Below are 24386 nucleotides of genomic sequence, written 5' to 3' on the forward strand. Positions count from 1 at the left end.
AATGGCTTGGCAAGCCACTCAGTTGTCAAGGAAGTGGCTCACCATCACCTTCTCACAGGCAAGTAGGGATGGGCAATAAATGCTGGCCTTGTCAGTACCACCCACATCCCGTGAATAAAAAAAATCCCAAGAATAAATATATTTTTTTAAATTACTGGATGTTGCAAGCAGCATCCATTAAAAGAGATTATTTTAGTTATACTTTAAATATTACTTATCGACATGAAAATATTAGATAACATTCACATGAGCTGTATTTCAAGTTCTCCAGGATTAATCATGCAAAAAATGGTGCCAGCATTTAATTCTCTGAAACTATTGTACATCAACAAAATGCTTCAATGTCACTTCTGCACTTTGATTTGCAGTTGAAGTTGCAGTCTAGGGGAGACTAGAACTAGGGGGCACAGCCTCAAAATACGGGGGAGCCAATTTAAAACCGAGTTGAGAAGGAATTTCTTCTCTGTGGAATTCTCTGCCCAAGGAAGCAGTTGAGGCTAGCTCATTGAATGTATTCAAATCACAGATAGATAGATTTTTAACCAATAAGGGAATTAAGGGTTATGGGGAGCGGGCGGGTAAGTGTAGCTGAGTCCACGGCCAGATCAGCCATGATCTTGTTGAATGGCGGAGTAGGCTCGAGGGGCTAGATGGGCTACTCCTGTTCCTAATTCCTATGTCCTTATGTTCTTATGAAACTTTCCATCGGCTTCAGTTATTTAATTTCAGTAGTTGTAACTTTGTATCTCTTGCTTTTCTTAAAACTATCATTTTAAAATATAGTAAGTACTGTATTTCATAATTTTAGTGCTAAATAATGTTTGTCTATTATAATGTTGCAGGCAAATAATTGTTGCAGTGAACATCTATTTGTGGTGGGATGGTTCTGCAAATAGAGCAGAAAATATTTTATGGAAGTAGGCAACGGCCCTGAAATTCTGTCGACGGGGTTCTCCTGCAGTAACTTTGACAGGACCTCGGCCGAACCTCCAGCAAGACAGTGTCAAATGCTGAAAACAGCTGATTACACGGTTTCTCCGAGAGAATCCACAAATCTTCTGCCAAAGTTACAGCGGAGGAATGGGCCAAGCCCCACAGTTTTACACTATTTAAGAGGAAGCTAGATAAGTGCATGAGGGAGAAAGGAATAGAAGGATATGTTGATAGGCTGAGATCAAAAAGATGGGAGGAGGCTTGTGTTGAGCATAAACACCAGCACAGACCTGTTGGGCTGAATGGCCTGTTCCTCTGCTGTAAATTCCATGTAATTCTATTTTACATTGTTAAGAAATTTTAACTAAACCCAGCAAGTAAAATTCATAATTATTATTACCATCTTACAGAATCGTTAAAGGCTATAAATAGTCTGTGTAAAAATACTGGATAAGCCGTTTAAGTCATTATGTTTCTTACCCCTGATCCGCAGAATTGTCCAAGCCTCGAAGCTGTGGTATCAAACCCATCAAACAGTTCAATAAAGTCATAGCCACAGTCAGCTTCCACTTCCACTTCAAATGTCTGGAACGATAACTCCACCCCATAACCTTTTTCTGCTATAATCTGCCACTCACAGTCCACTTGGCCTGGGTAGTTATTGTCTCCAAATTGAGCGTGGGAATACAGATCCTTGGATTTCATTTCAGCCCTCAGTCTCCCACCGCATTCTAAAATAAAGAATTCACACCGGTGTTACTGATTTGTACTGCAGTATATCTGTTCACAAGATCACAATTACAGACAAGGAAGGCCATCTGGCCCATCTTAGTTCACCCATTCAGAAAGAACCTAATGCCTACCATTATGGCATCCAATTGTTCCTTAAATGATTACAGAGATTGTGCCTCCATTCTCTATTTCATGTGCTGATCACTGTTTTTGCTGAATTTCCTGATATCCGTCCTCAATTTGCCTCTTCCTAATTTGACATGTGTACTCCCTCGTTCTATTCCTGCAAGTTAGTTTAAACTAACTTTCCAGATTTAACCTTTATCACACCATTTACTATCTAATATCTAAGCAAATTTGGTCACCCACAAAACATATTGAACCCTTCAATCCCTATTGTAGTGTTATCTGTGGCTCAGTGGGCACTCTTGCTCCTGAGTCAGAAGGTTGTAGATTTAAGAGATGAGCACAAAATCTAGGCTGACACTCCAGTGCAGTACTGAGGGAGTGCTACACTGTCGCTGGTGTGTCTTTCGGATGACAAGTTAAACCGAGATCACATTTGCTCTCTCAGGTGGATGTATAAGATCCCATGGCACTATTTCAAAGAAGAGCAGGAGAGTTATCCCTGGTGTCCTTGCCAATATTTATCCGCAAAAATCCCATCATTCAACATCACTAAAACAAATTATTTGGTCATTGCTGTTTGTGGGAGCTTGCTGTGTACAAATTGGCTGCCACATTTCCCACATTTCAACAGCAACTATACTTCAAAAGTACTTCATTGGCTGTAAAGCACTTTAAGATATCCTGAGGTCATGAAAGGCGCTATATAAATGCAAGTATTTCTTTCTTCCTGCACGCATTTTACATCTAGGCCAGTTTTCCCACATCCACCCTATCGAATCCCTTCACAATTTCAAAGACCTCTTTCAGATTGTCGGTTAGTCATCGTTTTCCAGAGAAAAGAGCCCCAGTCTCCTCAATCTTTTCTGCTAGTTGTATCCTCTCAATTCTGGTAACATCCCTGTAAATACGAATGACTCTGGGACCAGCGGAGATCCTATCCCACCAGCAATCCACCCCAGTGGGGAGGTGGGAGACAGCGATTCACCATTATGGCGATGTGGGGCACAGCGATTTACCCCAATTGGGGTGGTAGCAGAAAGTCTAGGCCAACATGTTCAACCACTGCGGAGCAGAATTTGCAAAACTAATAGAATGTTGATACCAAAGCAAAATCCTGCCGATGCTGGAAATCTGAAATAGAAACAGAAAATGCTGGAAATACTCAGCAGGTCAGGCAACATCTGTGGAGAGAGAAACAGAGTTAACATTTCAGGTCAATGATCTTTCATCAGTACTGGAAAAAGTTAGAGATGTTACAGGTTTTAAGAAAGTACAGCGTGCAAGGAAGAGGGAGGTGATCTGTGATAAGATAGAAGGCTGTGCTCGGAGTCGCGGAGCAGTGGGGTCGTGGCCTAGGAGTGTCAGAGTCGAGGGGCAGTGAGGTCAGAGTCGAGGAGTCCAGCAGTGAGGCAGAGGCCCAGGAGTGGCGCAGCTTATAACAACACCGGGGTTGGGCCCAGGGATGCTGCAGCATGGGCCAGCCCACAATGCGATCTATGGACAGTAGGAGTATGTGTGTGTACTAGGTCCATGCAGCAGAGCTTGGTCTCCAGTCGTCTTGGTTAACCCTTGTCACTGGACCAAGACCTAGCTCTGTCAAGCCTGCATGGTGGCTGGTATGCAATGGACACCCCACGTTAAAATAATCCACGCACATGCATCTTCCACCCTTCAGGATGTAGTTTGGGACCTGGAATGTCAGGTCCCTCATTGAAACACCTGTGAACTCATCCCTTTTTGTTGTGGAAGTGGGTCATCCTCGACACAAGGGACTACCTAATACTAATAATACTATAATAGAAGGCAAGAGAGATCAAATGACAAAAAGGATGATGAGGAAAGGAAAAAGGGGGTGGTAGAGGAGCAGCAAATGACAAAAGCAACATTACCAGCAACTGCTGTCCAAAAAGATGGGAACAGTGATTAAGATCTGAAATTGTTGGCTTCTATGTTGAGTGAGGAAGGCTGTAAAGTGTCAAATCGACAAATGGGGTGCTGTTCCTCAAGCTTCCATTGAACAGTGTAGGAGGCGAGGACAGAGAGGTCAGAGTAGGAGTGGGGTGAAGCATTAAAATGACAAGCACCCAGAAGCTCAGGGTAACACTTGCAGACTGAAGGGAGGCGTTCCGCAAAGCAGTCACCCAATCTGCGTTTGGTCTTCCCAATGTAGAGGGTATCATGAGCAGTGAATACACTACACTAAATTGAAAGTACAAGTAAATGGCTGTTTCACCTGGAAGGAGTGTTTGGGATCCTGGACAGCGGAAAGGAAGGAGGTAAAAGGACAAGTGCTTGCTGCAAAATACTGCGGATTTTGGAAATCTGAAAGGTCGTCGACCTAAAACTTTAACTCTGTTTCTTTCTCCACACGCGCTGCCTGACCCATTGAGTGTTTCCAGCATTTTCTATTTTTATTTCAGAAAGAAATGACCATGTGGACTGCCAGATTCATGAAAAAAAGAAAAGATCACCAAAAGCTAACAGTTTAGCACGTCGATGGAGTGGATTATGTGCTAAATGTAGCATATTGCACCTCATTATATGTAGAATGATTTGCTTTTCAATTAATTGATGGATCAATTGCAAATAATTTTCTGTAAGGTATTTTATCATTTTCTCCAATGTTCACCTCTGGAGCTTAGCCATGTCATGCATATCCACAGCAGAGCATCAGCTGGAAACCTCGTCCTCAGCTACCAGCACTCTAAACATTCCCACAAAGAGAATCACAGGATTAGATTTAGTGACTCCAACAAGCTATTTCACACTGAATGCTCCTGATGTCCTCAGGAGTCCAGTGTTGAATTGCTTGATAAGCAGTTTCTGAATAATTGAACCTTGAGTTTTTAAATAACTTTATTAAATATGGCATGGAAATGTTTTGTAAACAGCAAGGCAAATATTTTTTGAAATTGAAAAATCACAGAAGATTAGAACATTTATAAACATACAGAAGTTTAACACGATTAATCTAGTATTAAATTAACTCAATCAAGATTTTGTTGCCGCCAAATTTCAGTCTGTTTTGATACCCCGTGGTCTAATATTACTGCCTATTAATGAAATTATAAAGAATAAATCGACTTTGAACTTTGTCTTTTAATATTGCCTTTATCCTACAAGTTTGACACTGGAATTTGTTTTAGATTACCACAAGCCATTAACACTGAGCTATGCTGCTGGCTCAACACCATTCATTACTAAGGCACTGTAGCTGGTATGGTGCCCAAGTGGTGTGAGACTACCTCCTCAACACAAATCAACAACCTCAAAGTTGAATTATACTCCAGTTTTCGAACAGATGCCACATCAAAACTGTTATATTGACGCAGAGCCAGAGAAGTTCAACTTCATTTTGTCCATTATTTCAGGCATAAAATGAAAGTAAATGGGACAAATCGTGGTTTACAAACCCTGTATGCTCTGCCTTGTCAGTGTGCCAGTCGTCATATTGGAAGTGGACAGATATCTGGAGCCTTGAATATGTAAATAGGTTCCTACGTAGGAATCCAATGTGAAATTAGAGTGCAAATGGGCAGAGCTTGCACAATGCAAGCTTGGTCTTGTTATATCAGGTCCTGAGTATCCTTAACAACGGTCCTTAAAGGGACCTCTGGAGGCTGCTCAAGAATTGGCCACAAAACTTTTTATAAGCTACATTTCTATGATGTCATGGAGCAGAATTGCTCCTCCTGGCTTCAAAAAAGTAGTACTGCAGGCTGCTGCTATGCCAGCCTCGTCCACCTCTACTCCCCCCCCCCCACCCCCCCCAGGACTTACCTGCAGGCCAGCACGGGATCAGATCCATCTGGATTTCAACAGGCCCCAACTGATGAGCTGCATCAGGATGCTCAATTGACATCTGCAGGTTTCATTCAAATGAGTCCTGATGTCTCATGGACTGGCATGCAAGGCAATAATTTCGCCTACTTGCTGCCCGTTTTTGGCACATGTCCAATCTCTTGGCCAGAAACGGCAATAAACTCTCTATTTGCAACTCTCACATAAAACAAAGAAAACTAAAGTGGAAAAAGCCTGCCAAACAAATAAGTAAGATAACAAAAAGCAGGTCTTCGCTAATGTTTAGTCTCAGCATGATTTAGAGAGAAGCCGAGCTGTGTTTTGGGAATCCGTCTCCAACATTAAGATTTCATCGACAGAAACAATCCAGATTGATCAAAAAATACATTTTTTTGTTTCAAAAATGTCAAAGATATAATAATATTCCACTTCAATCTACCCAATTCGAAGTATGCTTAGCACCTAATCTGATTAAAGATTTATCTAGCACTAATTGTTTCCAAACTGCGTATTTAGGGATCAGTTAAACTGCAGGTACCAGTCTCAGGCGGATACCCACATACAGTGGAGAAGATCTGATAGACCAAAGTTGCACTGCTGGTTGCCTGGTTACTGTCTGCCCAGGGACAGTGGAGTTTTATACCAGTGTGCTTAAACACACATGTAGGGCTCTATTCATCAGCACTCTTGTGCTGGTTTAACTTCCCATCCACTCTCTGCTAACATTAAATGGATTCAAGTTATGTTTAAAAAAGTTTACAGGCGAATCAATGAACAATCTGTATTTTTTTCAATTTGGCTTTGGTCAGATTACAGTGGTTGTGGAGACTACACCACTGATTTCATACCTGTTGCCCAAGTGCCCTTTGAGTGACGTTGTGCCCAAATTACACCACACAATATAGATTGAGCTAACCAAACTGGTAGCAATGCGGTGGAGGAGGATTTCCTGGAGTATATTAGGGATGGTTTTCTAGACCAATATGTCGAGGAACCTACTAGAGAGCTGGCCATCCTAGACTGGGTGTTGTGCAATGAGAGAGGATTAATTAGCAATCTTGTTGTGCAAGGCCCCCTGGGGAAAGTGACCATAATATGATAGAATTCTTCATTAATCAGAGACTAGGGTCCTGAACTTAAAGAAAGGTAACTTCGATGGTATGAGACGTGAATTGGCTAGGATAGACTAGTGAATGATACTTAAAGGGTTGACGGTGGATAGGCAATGGCAGACATTTAAAGATCACATGGATGAACTTCAACAATTGTACATCCCTGTCTGGCGTAAAAATAAAATGGGAAAGGTGGCTCAACTGTGGCTAACAAGGGAAATTAGGGATAGTGTTAAATCCAAGGAAGAAGCATATAAAGTGGCCAGAAAAAGCAGCAAACCTGAGGACTGGGAGAAATTTAGAACTCAGCAGAGGAGGACAAACGGTTTAATTAGGAGGGGGAAAATAGAGTATGGGAATAAGCTTGCAGGGGACATAAAAACTGACTGCAAAAGCTTCCATAGATATGTGAAGAGAAAAAGATTAGTGAAGACAAATGTAGGTCCCTTGCATTCAGAATCAGGTGAATTTATAGTGGGGAACAAAGAAATGGCAGACTAACTGAACAAATACTTTGGTTCAGTCTTCAATAAGGAAGGCACAAATAACCTTCCGGAAATACTAGGGGACCAAGGGTCTAGCGAGAAGGAGGAACTGAAGGAAATCCTTATTAGTCAGGAAATTGTGTTAGGGAAATTGAGGGGTTGAAGGCCTATAAATCCCCAGGGCCTGATAGTCTGCATCGCAGAGTACTTAAGTGGCCCTAGAAATAGTGGATGCATTGGTGGTCATTTTTCAACATTCTATAGACTCTGGATCAGTTCCTATGGACTGGAGGGTAGCTAATGTAACCCCACTTTTTAAAAAAGGAGGGAGAGAGAAAGCGGGGAATTATAGACCAGTTAGTGGGGACCAGTCATTGAAAGTTGGCATGCAGGTACAGCAGGCGGTGAAGAAGACAAATGGCATGTTGGCCTTCATAGCGAGAGGATTTGAGTATAGGAGCAGGGAGGTCTTATTGCAGTTGTACAGGGCCTTGGTGAGGCCACACCTTGAATATTGCGTACAGTTTTGGTCTCCTAATCTTGCTATTGAGGGAGTGCAGCGTAAATTCACCAGACTGATCCCCGGGATGGCAGGAATGACATATGAAGAAAGATGGATCGACAAGGCTTATATTCACTGGAATTTAGAAGAATGAGAGGGGAAGTCAAACATATAAAATTCTGATGGGATTGGACAGGTAAGATGCAGGAAGAATGTCCCAATGTTGGGGAAATCCAGAACCAGGGGTCACAGTCTAAGGATAAGGGGTAAGCCATTTAGGACAGAGATGAGGAGAAACTTCTTCACCCAGAATTGTGAACCTGTGGAATTCTCTACCACAGAAAGTTGTTGAGGCCAGTTTGTTAGATATATTCAAAAGGGAGTTAGATGTGGCCCTTATGGCTAAAGAGATCAAGGGGCATGGAGAGAAATCAGGAATGGGGTACTGAAGTTCCATGATCAGCCATGATCATATTGAAGGGCTGAATGGCCGACTCCTGCACCATTTTCTATGTTTCTATGTTAATGCAAACTTTGTAATATACTTAGCCTATAAATACGTGGGACATTTTATTATGTTAAAGGTGCTATATAAATATAAGTTGTTGTTGTTAAAAATATATGTTTAGAAAAATTGCAAATGGTGAAATTTCCTAATCATGTATATATGGCCTTGGAAGCCCTCCAAATAAATTTAATGCGCATGAAAAGCAAAGAAACTATGAGCTTTTATTATTTTTCTCCACTGCAATTTCTGAATAGATTCCATCAATATATCATTAAATTTAAGCAACCATGTCTCTTTTTTATTCTGTCTTTGTAATTTTTATACACATTCTCTTTATTGTCAATGCCAGCTATTAACAAAGTAAATGAGATGGCACGAGTGGCATTCGAGGTGCCTCATGCTACAAGAGTTACTGTTATGCTGTTCTTCTCTCGGCAACAATTCCCTCTATGAAAAATAACCTCTTCCTGAACGTGCCGATTCCTTACTGTCCTGGGTCACAGTTCCAGAGACACCAATCACCCTCTTGATATTTGACTCAAGCAGTCATTATTCAAGCGTAAGTCTGCAACAATGTTGATACACAGGCTATTCAGTTCAGATTGAGTACTCCACCCAGTTCTGGGCATCGCACCATAGGATCGATATATTAGCCTTAGACAGGGTACAGCATAGATTCACCAAACTGATACAAAGGGGCTAAAAGGGTTACATTATAAGAACAGGTTACATAAACTTGGCTTGTAGTCCCTTTAGTATAGAACTTTAATGGGTGAGCTAATTGAGGTGTTTAAGATGATTAATGGATTTGATAGAGTAGGTAGAAACTATTTCTTCTAGTGGGGGAGTCCAGAACAAGGGGGCATAACCATAAAATTAGAGCTAGGCTGTTCAGGAGTGATGCCAGGAAGTACTTCTCCACACCAAGGATAGTGGAAATCTGAAACACTCTCCCTCAAAAAGCTATTGACGCTAGGTCAATTGAAAATTTCAAAACGGAGATTAATAGATTTTTGGTAGGCAAGGGTATTAAGGGATATTAAACCAATGCAGGAAAATTGGAGTTAAGATACAGATCAACCATGATCTAATTGAATGGTGGAAGAGGCTCAAAGGGCTGAATGGCCTGCTCCTGTTCCTATGTGATCCTGACCTCATCTAAGTTCCACACGTACACTTTCAGAAGCACTTGATATCAATTGGGAGCAGGTGATTCTCTTCTCCAAACCCAGAGCTGCTAAGGCAAAATACAACACTCCAAGCATCACCCGCCTTTACCACCACCAGACTGAGAACAGTTACATCAGCAGAGACTAGTGATCAAGCCTGGGACATTCCTCATTTGTTTAGCAAGTGGATGAACTCCTGAACCATTGGGGAACATCCTTCTAGAATGATTATTCAGTAAGTCGCTGAATACAAAGGGTTTGATTAGGACAAAGGGTTTGATTAGGGCAGGGAAAATAGAGTACGAGAGGAAGCTTGCAGGGAACATTAAGACGGACTGCAAAAGCTTCGATAGATATGTAAAGAGAAAAAGGTTAGTAAAGACAAACGTAGATCCTCTGCAGTCAGAATCAGGGGAAGTCATAACGGGGAACAAAGAAATGGCAGACCAATTGAACAAGTACTTTGGTTCGGTATTCACAAAGGAGGACACAAACAACCTTCCGGATATAAAAGGGGTCAGAGGGTCGAGTAAGAAGGAGGAACTGAGGGAAATCCTTATTAGTCGGGAAATTGTGTTGGGGAAATTGATGGGATTGAAGGCCGATAAATCCCCAGGGCCTGATGGACTGCATCCCAGAGTACTTAAGGAGGTGGCCTTGGAAATAGCGGATGCATTGACAGTCATTTTCCAACATTTCATAGACTCTGGATCAGTTCCTATGGAGTGGAGGGTAGCCAATGTAACCCCACTTTTTAAAAAAGGAGAGAGAAAACAGGGAATTATAGAGCGGTCAGCCTGACATCGGTAGTGGGTAAAATGATGGAATCAGTTATTAAGGATGTCATAGCAGCGCATTTGGAAAGAGGTGACATGATAGGTCCAAGTCAGCAGGATTTGTGAAAGGGAAATCATGCTTGACAAATCTTCTGGAATTTTTTGAGGATGTTTCCAATAGAGTGGACAAGGGAGAACCAGTTGATGTGGTGTATTTGGACTTTCAGAAGGCTTTCGACAAGGTCCCACACAAGAGATTGATGTGCAAAGTTAAAGCACATGGGATTGGGGGTAGTGTGCTGACGTGGATTGAGAACTGGTTGGCAGACAGGAAGCAAAGAGTAGGAGTAAATGGGAACTTTTCAGAATGGCAGGCAGTGACGAGTGGGGTACCGCAAGGTTCTGTGCTGGGGCCCCAGCTGTTTACATAAGAATTAGGAACAGGAGTAGGCCATCTAGCCCCTCGAGCCTGCTCCGCCATTCAATAAGATCATGGATGATCTGGCTGTGGACTCAGCTCCACTTACCCGCCCTCTCCCCGTAACCCTTAATTCCCTTATTAGTTAAAAATCTTTCTATCTGTGACTTGAATACATTCAATGAGCTAGCCTCAACCACTTCCTTGGGCAGAGAATTCCACAGATTCACAACCCTCTGGGAGAAGAAATTCCTTCTGAACTCGGTTTTAAATTGGCTCCCCTGTATTTTGAGGCTGTGCCCCCAAGTTCTAGCCTCCCCGACCAGTGGAAACAACCTCTCTGCCTCTATCTTGTCTATCCCTTTCATGATTTTAAATGTTTCTATAAGATCACCCCTCATCCTTTTGAACTCCAACGAGTAAAGACCCAGTCTACTCAATCTATCATCATAAGGTAACCCCCTCATCTCCGGAATCAGCCTCGTAAAGCGTCTCTGTAACCCCTCCAAAGCCAGTACATCCTTCCTTAAGTAAGGTGACTAAAACTGCACGCAGTACTCCAGGTGCGGCCTTACCAATACCCTATACAGTTGCAGCAGGACTTCCCTGCTTTTGTACTCCATCCCTCTCGCAATGAAGGCCAACATTCCATTCGCCTTCCTGATTACCTGCTGCACCTGCAAACTAACTTTTTGGGATTCATGCACAAGGACCCCCAGGTCCCTCTGCATCTCAGCATGTTGTAATTTCTCCCCATTCAAATAATATTCCCTTTACTGTTTTTTTCCCCCAAGGTGGATGACCTCACACTTTCCGACATTGTATTCCATCTGCCAAACCTTAGCCCATTCGCTTAACCTATCCAAATCTCTTTGCAGCCTCTCTGTGTCCTCTACAAAACCCGCTTTCCCACTAATGTTAATGTCATCTGAAAATTTTGTTACACTACGCTCTGTCCCCTCTTCCAGGTCATCTATGTATATTGTAAACAGTTGTGGTCCCAGCACCGATCCCTGTGCACACTACTAACTACCGATTTCCAACCCGAAAAGGACCCATTTATCCCGACTCTCTGCTTTCTGTTCGCCAGCCAATTCGCTATCCATGCTAATACATTTCCTCTGACTCCGCGTACCTTTATCTTCTGCAGTAACCTTTTGTGTGGCACCTTATCGAATGCCTTTTGAAAATCTAAATACACCACATCCATCGGAACACCTCTATCCACCATGCTCATTATATCCTTTACAGTTAGTAAATTAGTGAAACATGATTTCCCCTTCATGAATCCATGCTGCGTCTGCTTGATTGCACTATTCCTATCTAGATGTCCCGCTATTTCTTCCTTAATTAGAGTTTCAAACATTTTCCCCACTACAGATGTTAAATTAACCGGCCTATAATTACCTGCCTTTTGCCTGCCCCCTTTTTTAAACAGAGGCGTTACATTAGCTGCTTTCCAATCCGCTGGTACCTCCCTAGAGTCCAGAGAATTTTGGTAGATTATAACGAATGCATCTGCTATAACTTCCGCCATCTCTTTTAATTCCCTGGGATGCATTTCATCAGGACCAGGGGACCTGTCTACCTTGAGTCCCATTAGCCTGTCCAGCACTACCCCCCAAGTGATAGTGATTGTCTCAAGGTCCTTCCTTCCCACATTCCCGTGACCAGCAATTTTTGACATGGTTTTTGTGTCTTCCACTGTGAAGACCGAAGCAAAATAATTGTTTAAGGTCTCAGCCATTTCCACATTTCCCATTATTAAATCCCCCTTCTCATCTTCTAAGGGACCAACATTTACTTTAGTCACACTTTTCCGTTTTATATATCTGTAAAAGCTTTTACTATCTGTTTTTATGTTTTGCGCAAGTTTACCTTCGAAATCTATCTTTCCTTTCTTTGTTGCTTTTTTAGTCATTCTTTGCTGTTGTTTAAAATTTTCCCAATCCTCTAGTTTCCCACTAACCTTGGCCACCTTATACGCGTTGGTCTTTGATTTGATACTCTCCTTTATTTCCTTGGTTATCCACAGCTGGTTATCCCTTCTCTTACCGCCCTTCTTTTTCACTGGAATATATTTTTGTTGAGCACGATAAAAGAGCTCCTTAAAAGTCCTCCACTGTTCCTCAATTGTGCCACCGTTTAGTCTGTGTTTCCAGTCTACTTTAGCCAACTCTGCCCTCATCCCAATAGTCCCCTTTGTTTAAGCATAGTACGCTCGTTTCTGACACAACTTCCTCACCCTCAATCTGTATTACAAATTCAACCATACTGTGATCACTCATTCCGAGAGGATCTTTTACTGGAGATCGTTTATTTTTCCTGTCTCATTACACAGGACCAGATCTAAGATAGCTTGCTCCCTTGTAGGTTCTGTTACATACTGTTCTAAGAAACAATCCCGTATGCATTCTATGAATTCCTCCTCCAGGCTACCCCGTGCGATTTGAGTTGATCAATCGATATGTAGGTTAAAATCCCCCATGGCTACTGCCGTTTCTTTTTCACATGCCTCCATTATTCCCTTGATTATTGCCCGCCCCACCATGAAATTATTATTTGGGGGCCTATAAACTACGCCCACCAGTGACTTTTTCCCCTTACTATCTCTAATCTCCACCCACAATGATTCAACATTTTGTTCAGTAGAGCCAATATCGTCTCTCACAACTGCCCTGATATCATCCTTTATTAACAGAGCTACCCCACCTCCTTTCCCTTCTTGTCTATCTTTCCGAATCGCCAGATACCCCTGTATGTTTAATTCCCAGTCTTGGCCACCCTGCAACCATGTTTCTGTAATGGCCATCAAATCATACCCATTTGTAATGATTTGTGCCGTCAACTCATTTACTTTATTTCGAATGCTGCGTGCATTTAGGTAGAGTGTTTTAATCCTAGTTTTTAAACCATGATTTTTAGTTTTGACCCCTCCTGCAGCCCCTTTATATTCAGTGGCCCTTTTTGTTTTTTGCCTTGGGTTTCTCTGCCCTCCACTTTTACTCATCTCCTTTCTATCTTTTGCTTTTGTCTCCTTTTTGTTTCCTTCTGTCTCCCTGCATTGGTTCCCATCCCCCTGCCATATTAGTTTAACTCCTCCCCAACAGCACTAGCAAACCCCCCCCGAGGACATTGGTTCCGGTCCTGCCCAGGTGCAGACCGTCAGGTTTGTACTGGTCCCACCTACCCTAGAACCGGTTCCAATGCTCCAGGAATTTGAATCCCTCCCTGCTGCACAACTGCTCAAGTCACGTATTCATCTGCGCTATCCTGCGATTCCTACTCTGACGAGCATGTGGCACTGGTAGCAATCCCGAGATTACTACTTTTGAGGTCCTACTTTTTAATTTAGCTCCTAGCTCCTTAAATTCGTCTCGTAGGACTTCATCCCTTTTTTTACCTATGTCGTTGGTACCAATGTGCACCACGACAACTGGCTGTTCTCCCTCCATTTTTAGAATGTCCTGCACCCGCTCCGAGGCATCCTTGACCCTTGCACCAGGGAGGCAACATACCATCCTGGAGTCTCGGTTGCGGCCGCAGAAACGCCTATCTATTCCCCTTACAATTGAATCCCCTATCACTATCGCTCTCCCACTCTTTTTCCTGCCCTCCTGTGCAACAGAGCCAGCTACGGTGCCACGAACTTGGCTGCTGCTGCCCTCCCCTGATGAGTCATCCCCCTCAACAGTACTCAAAGCAGTGTATCTGTTTACATTGTACATTAATGACATTAACGTAGTATCTCCAAATTTGCGGATGACACTAAGTTGGGTGGCAGTGTGAGCTGCGAGGAGGATGCTATGAGGCTGCAGAGTGACTTGGATAGGTTAGGTGAGTGGGCAAATGCATGGCAGATGAAGTATAATGTGGATAAATGTGAGGTTATCCACTTTGGTGGTAAAAACAGAGAGACAGACTATTATCTGAATGGTGACAGATTAGGAAAAGGGGAGGTGCAACGAGACCTGGGTGTCATGGTACATTAGTCATTGAAGGTTGGCATGCAGGTACAGCAGGCAGTTAAGAAAGCAAATGGCATGTTGGCCTTCATAGCGAGGGGATTTGAGTACAGGGGCAGGGAGGTGTTACTACAGTTGTACAGGGCCTTGGTGAGGCCACACCTGGAGTATTGTGTACAGTTTTGGTCTCCTAACTTGAGGAAGGACATTCTTGCTATTGAGGGAGTGCAGCGAAGGTTCACCAGACTGATTCCCGGGATGGTGGGGACTGACATATCAAGAAAGACTGGATTAACTGGGCTTGTATTCACTGGAGTTCAGAAGAATGAGAGGGGATCTCATCGAAACGTTCAAAAATCTGATGGGTTTAGAAAGGTTAGATGCAGGAAGAATGTTCCCAATGTTGAGGAAGTCCAGAACCAGGGTTCACAGTCTAAGGATAAGGGGTAAGCCATTTAGGACCGAGATGAGGAGAAACTTCTTCACCCAAAGAGTGGTGAACCTGTGGAATTCTCTACCACAGAAAGTAGTTGAGGCCAATTCACTAAATATATTCAAAAAGGAGTTAGATGTAGTCCTTACTACTTGGGGGATCAAGGGGTATGGCGAGAAAGCAGGAATGGGGTACTGAAGTTGCATGTTCAGCCATGAACTCATTGAATGGCGGTGCAGGCTCGAAGGGCCGAATGGCCTACTCCTGCACCTATTTTCTATGTTTCTATGTTTCTTTGACAATTATGTCACAAATAGAGGAGGATGGACATCACATGAACACCACAGGCATAGAATCATAGAATGGTTACAGCACGGAAGGCGACCATTTGGCCCGTCGAACTGATGCTGACTCTCAGCTCGTGCCACTCCTCTGCCCTTTCCCCGTAGCCTTGCATTTTTGTTTCCTTCAGATACTTATCCAACTCCCTTTTGAAAGATAAGATTGAGTCTGCCTCCACCACCCTTTCAGGCAATGCTTTCCAGAGCCAAACCACCTTAAATCTGTGTTCTCTGGTTCTAGACCCTTCCGCCAATGGGAACAGTTTCTCTCCATCTACTCTGTCTCAACCCTTCATGATTTTGAAGACCTCTATCAAGTCTTCTCTCAATCTTCTCTGCTCCAAGGAGAACAATCCCAGCGTCTCCAGTCAATCAACATAAGTGACGTCCCTCATTCCTGGAATCATTCACATAAATCTTTTCTGCACCTTCTCTAAGGCCTTGACATACTTCTTAAAGTGTGGTGCCCAGAATTGGACACAATACTCCCGTTGGGGCCGAACCAGTATCTTATACAGGTTCATCATAATTTCCACAATTTTGTACTCTTTATCTCTACTTCTGTCTGAGGCTGAACCAGACTGTTCGCAACCTTGATGTCATATTTGACCCTGAAATGAGCTTTCGACCGCCTAGCCACAGCATAACTAAGACCATCTATTTCCACCTCCGTAACATCGCCCGTCGCTTCCTTACCTCAGCTCATCCGCTGCTGAAGCCCTCATCCATGCCTTTGTTACCTCTAGACTTGACTATTCCAACGCACTCCTGGCTAGCCTCCCACATTCTACTGTACGTAAACTAGAGGTGATCCAAAATTCGGCTGCCCATGTCCTAACTCGCACCAAGTCCGGCTCACCCATCACCCCTGTGCTCGCTAACCTACATTGGCTAGTGGTTAAGCAACGCCTCAATTTCAAAATTCTCACCCTTATTTTCAAATCCCTCCATGATCTTGCCCCTATTAATCTCTGTAGTCTCCTCCAGCTGACCCCCACCCCTCCCCAGAGATGTCTGCACTCCTCTAATTCTGCCCTCTTGAGCATCCCTGATTATAATTGCTCAACCATTGTTGGCCCTGCCTCCTGTTGACTAGGCCCCAAGCTCTGGGACTCCCTGCCTAAATGTCTCTGCCTCTCTATCTTTCTTTCCTCCTTCAAACATACCTTTTTGACCAAGCTTCTGGTCACCTGCACTAATTTCTGCTCATGCGGCTCGGTGTTAAATTTTTTATCTCATAATACTCGTGTGAAGCACCTTGGGACGTTTCACTACATTAAAGGCACTATATAAATACAAGTTGTTGTTGTTATGAAGCCCAGGATCCCGTAAGCCTTTTTAAATGCCTTCTTCACCTGCCCTGCAATCTTCAACGATTTATGCACACATACCCCCAGGTCTCTCCGTTCGTGCACCCACTTTAGGATTGTACCATTTAGTTTATGTCCTTTTCTCATTAGTTCTACCGAAATGTATCAATTCACACTTTACTGCGTTTAATTTCATCTGCTTGTGTCCACCCATTTAACCAGCCTGTCTATGCCTTCCTGAAGTCTATCACTCTCCCCCTCACTGTTCATGACACTTCCAGGTTTTGTATCATCTGCAAATTTAGAAATTTTGCCCAGTACATCCACGTACTGGTTATTAATATAACCAGTCTCACCTGTGACAGAGTCTGTGGCTCTCGTATTAGACTGTTCAGCCACCTAAGAACTCATTTTAAGAGTGGAAGCAAGTCTTGCTCGATTCTGAGGGAGTGTCTGTGATGATGATGATTAATATATATCAAGAAAAGCAGTGGTCCTAGAACCGACTCCTGGGGAACATCACTGTATACCTTTCTCCACTCCGAAAAACAATCGTTCACCACTACTCTCTGTTTCCCATCACTTAGCCAATTTCACATCCATGCTGCCACTCTCCCTTTTATTCCATGAGCTTCAACTTTGCTGCCAAGCCTATTATGTGGCACTTTGTCGAACGCCTTTTGGAAATCCATGTACACTATGTCAACCGTATTACCCTCATCAACTCTCTGTTACCTCATCAAAAAACTCGGTCAAGTTGGTTAAACACGATTTTCCTTTAACAATTATGTGCTGGCTTTCCTTAATTAATTCACACCTATTCAAGTGACTGTTCATTTTGTCCCTGATCACTTTTTCTAAGGTTAAACTGATTGGCCTTTAATTGCTGGGTTTATCTTTATACCCTTTTTTGAACAATGGTGTATCATTTGCAATTCTCCAGTCCACCTTATCGATGGAGGATTGGAATATTATGGCCACTACCTCCGCAATTTCACCCTCAATTCTCTCAACATCCAAGGATGCATCCCATCTGCTCCTGGTCATTTATCTACTTTAGGTACAGCCAGCCTTTCTAATACCCCTTCTTTATCAATTATTATTAAGTGTCACCGCTACCTCCTCCTTCACTATTTCTACGGCACCATAGGTCTCCTTTTTGGTCCCTAATCGGTCCCACCCCTCCTTGTACTACCCTTTTACTATTTAAATGCCTACAGAAGACTTTTGGATTAACTTTTATGTTGACTACCATTCTATTTCCATGCCCTCTCTTTGCCCTTCTTATTTTCGTTTGCATTTCTCCTCTGACCTTTCTATAGCCTTATTCTCAGATGTATTTGCAACCTGACATCTATCAGACCTGCTCTTTTTCCGCTTCATCATATTCTCTATCTGTTTTATCATCCAGGGAGCTCTGACTTTAGTTGCCCTGCCTTTCTCCCTCGTGGGAATGTACCTCAACTGTACCTGATCTATTTCCTCTTTAAAGGCAGCCCACTACAGTTTTGACTGCCAATCTTTGATTCCAGTTTATTAGTATTAAAAGACAACTGAATTTGATTTTACTGCTGAATCAAATTTATTACAGCAATTCAAACAGTAGAGGGTGCTGTAACACCTCCCATGTCTTTATTGAGGCAGCATGCATCTCCATATAGGATTTCATCTGTCATCTTGAAATCCTCATTAAAGGTGAAATTTAAAATGATGGCCGGTTATAACCACACAATTCGATGCAAGTGGAGACCTGACCACAACCTATGCGATCTAATATATCTCCGCTATCATTGGGTGCCCAGAGGTGCCATGCTTTACTTTAAATTGCATTGCCAATGGCAACAGCACCACTGCCCTGTCATCAACAACACCCTTCCAATGTTAAAAGTACTGACAAAGCACCATTAGTCTTTATTAAAGTCAGAAAATGCTGGAAACACTCAGAAGGTCAGGCAGCATTTGTGGAGCGAGAAACAGAGTTAACGTTTCAGGTCGATGACCTTTCATCAGAACTGCCTGAGCTGCTGAATGTTTCCAGCATTTTTCAGATTTCCAGTTTTTGTAGCATTGGTCTCTGCTCTGCATCTTTCCCTGATGGCATGCTAAGATTGCAAACTGTTAGTTTTGAAGCTTGCCTGTGGGTGTGAATCCACATCCCATCACTTCATAGTGAAACACGTCACAGCAGTGCATTTGCAATTTCTTATTTAAATGGCGTGGTCACTACAAATGTGGCATTTTGCGAAAGAAAGATTAAACAAAAATACTAAAGTACAGATATTACATACAAGTGAATATATTTTACTTGGAATTTTTTTTGTGACAAATACCTTGAGTATATTTGTTTTCATGACTGGAGGTTGGTGATCCTGTGTCAGTTATTATCCTGAATTACTATTAAAACCTGTAACAATGTCAAATGCGACTGACAGTAAAAAATTACTTTTGTCACAAGGTGGCACTATAACACATCACAGTGGTTGACCGTGAAAAATATTTGAGAGTTAAGCACTGGTAAACTGATTTTTAATTCTACTTGAATTAAAGGAATTTCAATGAGGGTGGGAAAAATAACCCGGTTTGAGCCCACATCCACAACAACTCCCATTTATATAGCATCTTTACTGTGAAAAAAAATGTCGCCAGACAATTCACAGGGGTGTAAGGAAGAAGTGGACGCATGCCAAAGGAGATATCAAGAGGGTGACCAAAAGTTTGGTCAAAGAGGAGGGTCTTAAGGAGGAGAGGGAGGGAATTCCAGAGAGTGGGGCATCGGCAGCTAAAGGAACATCTATTGATGGGGTGAAGGGAGTGGGAATGCACAAGAGGCCAGAGTCAGAGAAACAGAAAGGATGTGAGGGTTGCGGCGGTGGGGGGGGGGGGGGGGGTCGTGATTATAGGTTTCACTGCCATCACTGCGTTGCTCCTGAAGCTGGGAATTAACCATTTCCCAAGGTGGTCTTCCCTGCTTCCGGAAGCAAATCCGTGGCCTCCTTTATATTAGAGTGAAGTGTCAACTAAAATTTAACTGAAAGCAAATTATTTGGATGCAAAAGCTTTGAGTTGCATGATGCTTTGCATTTTTTAATTAATTTCCCACAAATTCTGATAAATTTATAAATTTAAGAGGCATACATAAAGGCAGGGAAGTGCTTTTCACAGCATTTATACAATGGAAGGCCGTTTCATGATACAGTTTAGTAATATACTACTACATCAGTAATAAGTAGACAATAATATATTAAAATGAGTTCTGACGAAAGATCATCAACCTGAACTGTTAACTCCCTTTCTCTCTCCACAGGTGCTGCCTGGCCGACTGATTATTTCCAGCATTTTCTGTTCTATTTCCAATTTCCAGCATCCGCAGTATTTTGCTTGTAATGGCAAGTTATGTAACATTGAACCCACTGAAATCCCCTCTATAAATAACTCATTGGCATTTTCATTTCCTTTGAGATATAAGAAACAATCGGGAATCCAGGAGACAGTGCAACTGTTACACTCCCCTTGATCCACTCACATCTTCAGCCCTTTTGAGCCACACTGCATGTAATAGCAGCACTGGTTAGGTTTCCTAGAGGGATTCAAACAGTGCATTAATATGCTGTGCCTCAGGTGAGAGTATGAGAACACAGCAAAGCAATTCTCTACACAAGAGCATCTGATCTCAGTTAGGCTGCTGGCCTGGGGGAAACGTTCTATCACTCACTGCGGGTGAAGGAGGAAGGTAAGATCAGGGGGTTGCTCTTAATCTGCCAAAGACTGAATCAAAACCAATACCACCACAGATGTAAATATAGATGGCTAACACCACCTCTCAGTTGGGGTGTAGTGCATGGTAGCGAAGGAAGAATATTTATTATGAATATAAAGGGCCAAATAAATCCATAATTAATGCACAAAAGTATTACTGAAAACATATCAGACTTTTTTTTTTTAAGTAGAATTTGATCAAATAGTGGACGATATTTGCTGCTGACTACACCGTTTACACTGAAAAATAGGGCAGCAGATATTGGAATTTATTTTTTAAAACTACTGCCTATTGTAGCTACCCTACTCGATTTCCCAGTGAGGCTCGAAAAGGGCAATCAGCAAACCTGCCCAAAACAGGCAGTAACCTCATTAAAATATTTAAACCCAATGCTGTTTTTAGAACTCTTGACAAAATGTTCTAGAAACGATTCTTATGGGGTCAGGAGGAGCTTGAATGAACTAGCCACCCATTGCCAGTTAGTCAATCAGTAAGCACACCCCCCTCCCCCGCCCCCCTTTAAGTTTTTACTCCTGGACTTGCCAGATTTTCTGCTACCCTCAATAATTTAGGTTTTCCTGAAATTATGCAGATGATGAAAATGGTTCGAGCCTCTCGTTGGTGCCGTTGGGTGGGAGGCATGTTCACCCCGCACACCGTCCGCCCAATTGCGCCCAACCTGACAAACTGGCCCCTTTGTGTCAGCCTGGCTCAGTTGGTAACACTCTCACCTCTATGTCAGAAGGTTGTGGGTCATTACAGACTTACTTATTAACGGACCCGTGTGGCGGTCAACGTTCCTTTTCAGCTGCGAACCGCGCAGCTCTCGAGCTTCCCGGCAGCCAGCTTTTAAATAGAAAAAAAGCACGCATGCATGGAATTTTATATGGGCCACTTAGCCTGTTAAAGGGGCCGCGTGGCCCAAAAAAGAGAGAGAGAAGATTGGTGGTGGCCATCGGCAGGTCAGTGGTTGATCGCAGTCCTGCAGAAGTCTCTCTCGGAGGGGGAGGCAGGTAGAGATAAGGAATAATGAGAGTAAGTAATAATGACCATACACAGCATGGAAGAGAAGCCCATGTAGATTGCAGAAGTAAAAGGGTCAGACATCCCTGTGATTGTCCAAATTATTATTGCTCACTCAACCCATGGTATAGCTTGGATATTTTAAGAAAAGATTTTTCTTCTGTTGATGTAAACAGCTTGCATCTTTACCTAGTATGTCCCTGAAAGGTGGCCTTCTAAATGAGATGTTCTAAAGTTTCAGCATCTCGCTAAACTTACCAGTGGAGTGGGTAGCCTGAAAACCTTTCCTTTGTACTGATGCATCCGAAACAAATCTGACGAACATTTTGTTTCCAGTGGAGATGACGGGATCTGGAATGATGCTACCACAGAATCGTCCCAGGATTGCAAATTTATCGGTCTCTCCATCAAACACTTCTAGATGATCATAAGCACATTCCTGGTGTTGTTCGATCTCAAATTCATTAAAAGTCTAGAAAGAAAAACAATCAACTGTGAACTATTTCCTCCTGATATATATGCATTGCGCAGTACATTTTAGCAGGCTTTTTAATATCTAGGTCAACCATCAAGAAGGGACATGACAATGGTTGGAATCTGAAATATGCTTCTGCCAGGCAGAATGCTTGATTTCACTGAGATGTAGATGGAGATTTTATCCAAATCTTTGCTTTAGTTTCACAGTCTGTGTACAATGGACTCAAGCAGTGAATTGCAGACCTTGATCATAAAAGAAGCAATATTCTGTTTTGTATGTAAGTATATGACCTACTTATCGCTAGAGAATATAAAACCTCATATTTTATGAGGTGAACTACTAGCCTCATAACATTGCTAACATTGCCTGATACCTGACTTCTAATAACCTTATGTTCAGGAATGTCTCGTAGGATGTTGTACTACACAACACAGACATAATTTATGTCCAAGCTATAGGCACACTTCCCATCAGGTTGCTTGCCTCCATTATGCAGCCTATTACTAGACAATAGCTAGTTTCCCAGATATTTTCTGCGTAGCTCACTAACCTGCTCAACAAACAGATAAGTAAGGTGGTTTGTGAGCAGGCTTTGTGTAATTTAACCTTTATAGTAGACTTAATGAAATCTCTTTGAAAATCCTCTGTGACTAAATAATGAGCTTTTGTATTTTAAAGTTTAAGATTCAATCAATGTACTGAAGCAAAACAAATTACTTCAAATGTGATGGATATGAGAGACATTATTATTCTAGTGGATATCACACTCCACATTACAAATTATTTACTGTGACTACCACCCTCTGATCATGGCCACATTTCTTAGCTCTGTGATTGAACAAGGGAGGGAGTAATAAACAAGTGATCTCCACGACAAAAATGTGAAACTCTCTCTTTCGCTCTCTAATTTGATTTTCCTGTTCCTGTGCCTCAGTCGTTCGCCTAGATACAGTGAATACAAGGAAATCAGGAGGGAAGGAAACCACATCACTAATGAAGACTGCCTGATTTTCAATCCATTTGTTTAAATGGACAGAAAGTCAGATGGGCTCTATTATGGGCATGTGCTCCTTCCCACTAGATTTCTCTGTATTCACTGCGCCTAGGCAATCAAATAATCCCAGGGGTAGGAACAGGGAAGTCTTCGAGAATATGTTTGGAAAATAAAGCAATGGTTTAATCTTGAATTTTCAGTCTTCATGGTGCAGCAGTACAGTTTTTGACTGTAGTGTGCGATAGATTTTCTCCTATCACCTCATTTATAATGCAGAAAACGATGCATTTAATTGTGTTGGAAGTGGCAGGCACAGGGTGGACCAATGCAGCTTACTGATAAATGATAATCTTGGCAGTCATTCTTAAAAAAAAACATAGTACACTGAATCTAAGCTGTCCCGTGGTAACCTAGGATCGTACACTATTTCCCTTGTGGTTTAAAACATCAACTAAAAAAACAAACCAAAGACTATATAATCAACAAACCTAAATATATACTGGGTCCCAGAGGCTGATGTCATTCAGTGCTTTACTTTTTTTCTACAAACCAATGCTCATCTTTATTCAGCAAGTGATGCATGTATAAAATTGACAATATGAGAAAAGGGACTAGAAAGATATGCTAAGAGACTGAGATGAGGCAGATGCAATGGGAGGAGACTTGTGTGGAGTATAAACACCAGCAGAGACTAGTTGGGCCAAATGGCCTGTTTCTGTGCTGTATATTCTATGTGATTCTATGTAATGTAATAGCTGTCTGTTCCCAGGTAGGCAAACGTCATCTCTAGGATCACAAGTCACTTAGAAAAAAGACCTCCAAATGCATTTACAGATTCATTTTCCTCCTTTTACCTTCCAGCTTCTTGTGGAGTGTAGTTATGGAAAATCTGATGGATAAATATTCAAAGCAGAGGAAGATGCTGGGCTGTGGGGAGAACACGATGCAGTGGAATTATTTTTGGCTTGCTGTACAAACAGCCACCACTAATATCACTGTTCCTTCATCGTCACTGGGTCAAAATTCTGGAACTCCCTCCCTAACAGCACTGTGCGAGTACCTTCACCACACGGACTGCAGCGGTTCAAGGCGGTGGCTCAGCGTCACCTTCTCATGGGCAATTAGGGATGGGCAACAAATGCTGGTCTTGCCAGCGATGCCCACATCCCATGAACAAATAAAAAAAAGACACAATGGGGTAGATCTTCACCTTCACCCCCTGGGCAGTAATCTGGCAGAGCAGAACGCCCACCCTTTTTAGAACCCGTCTAATTACTGCCCAGTTGGGTGAAGCTGCAAATCTACCCCCAAATTGGCCAAATGACCTCCTGATGTGCTGCAGAGATTTGTGGTTCTATAATATTCTAACCATACTTTCTGAAAAGATGTGTTTGTTATTCACATTTGGTGATCCTTGTGAGAATTTTCTCAAGCACTTATGTTTAAGTGTAAGTAACCTATATTTTATCTTTAATGCTGCGGTCGGTAGCTAGCTATTACAGCTGGGCCAGAAGTTTCCT

General features: G+C 42.5%; 1 protein-coding gene across 1 annotated transcript in view; it reads right to left on the reverse strand.

Moving 5' to 3' along the window:
• tll1 (tolloid-like 1) overlaps positions 1-24386 on the reverse strand; it is a 454505-nt gene that overhangs the window by 11940 nt on the left and 418179 nt on the right. The window contains exons 19-20 of the mRNA XM_070864299.1: positions 21653-21866; positions 1414-1664 (exon numbers count right to left, since the gene is read on the reverse strand). Coding sequence (XP_070720400.1) covers positions 1414-1664; positions 21653-21866 — 465 coding nt within the window. The remainder of the gene's footprint in view (positions 1-1413; positions 1665-21652; positions 21867-24386) is intronic.

Source organism: Pristiophorus japonicus, chromosome 2, assembly GCF_044704955.1.
Source record: "Pristiophorus japonicus isolate sPriJap1 chromosome 2, sPriJap1.hap1, whole genome shotgun sequence".
Classification (NCBI taxonomy): Eukaryota; Metazoa; Chordata; class Chondrichthyes; family Pristiophoridae; genus Pristiophorus; species Pristiophorus japonicus.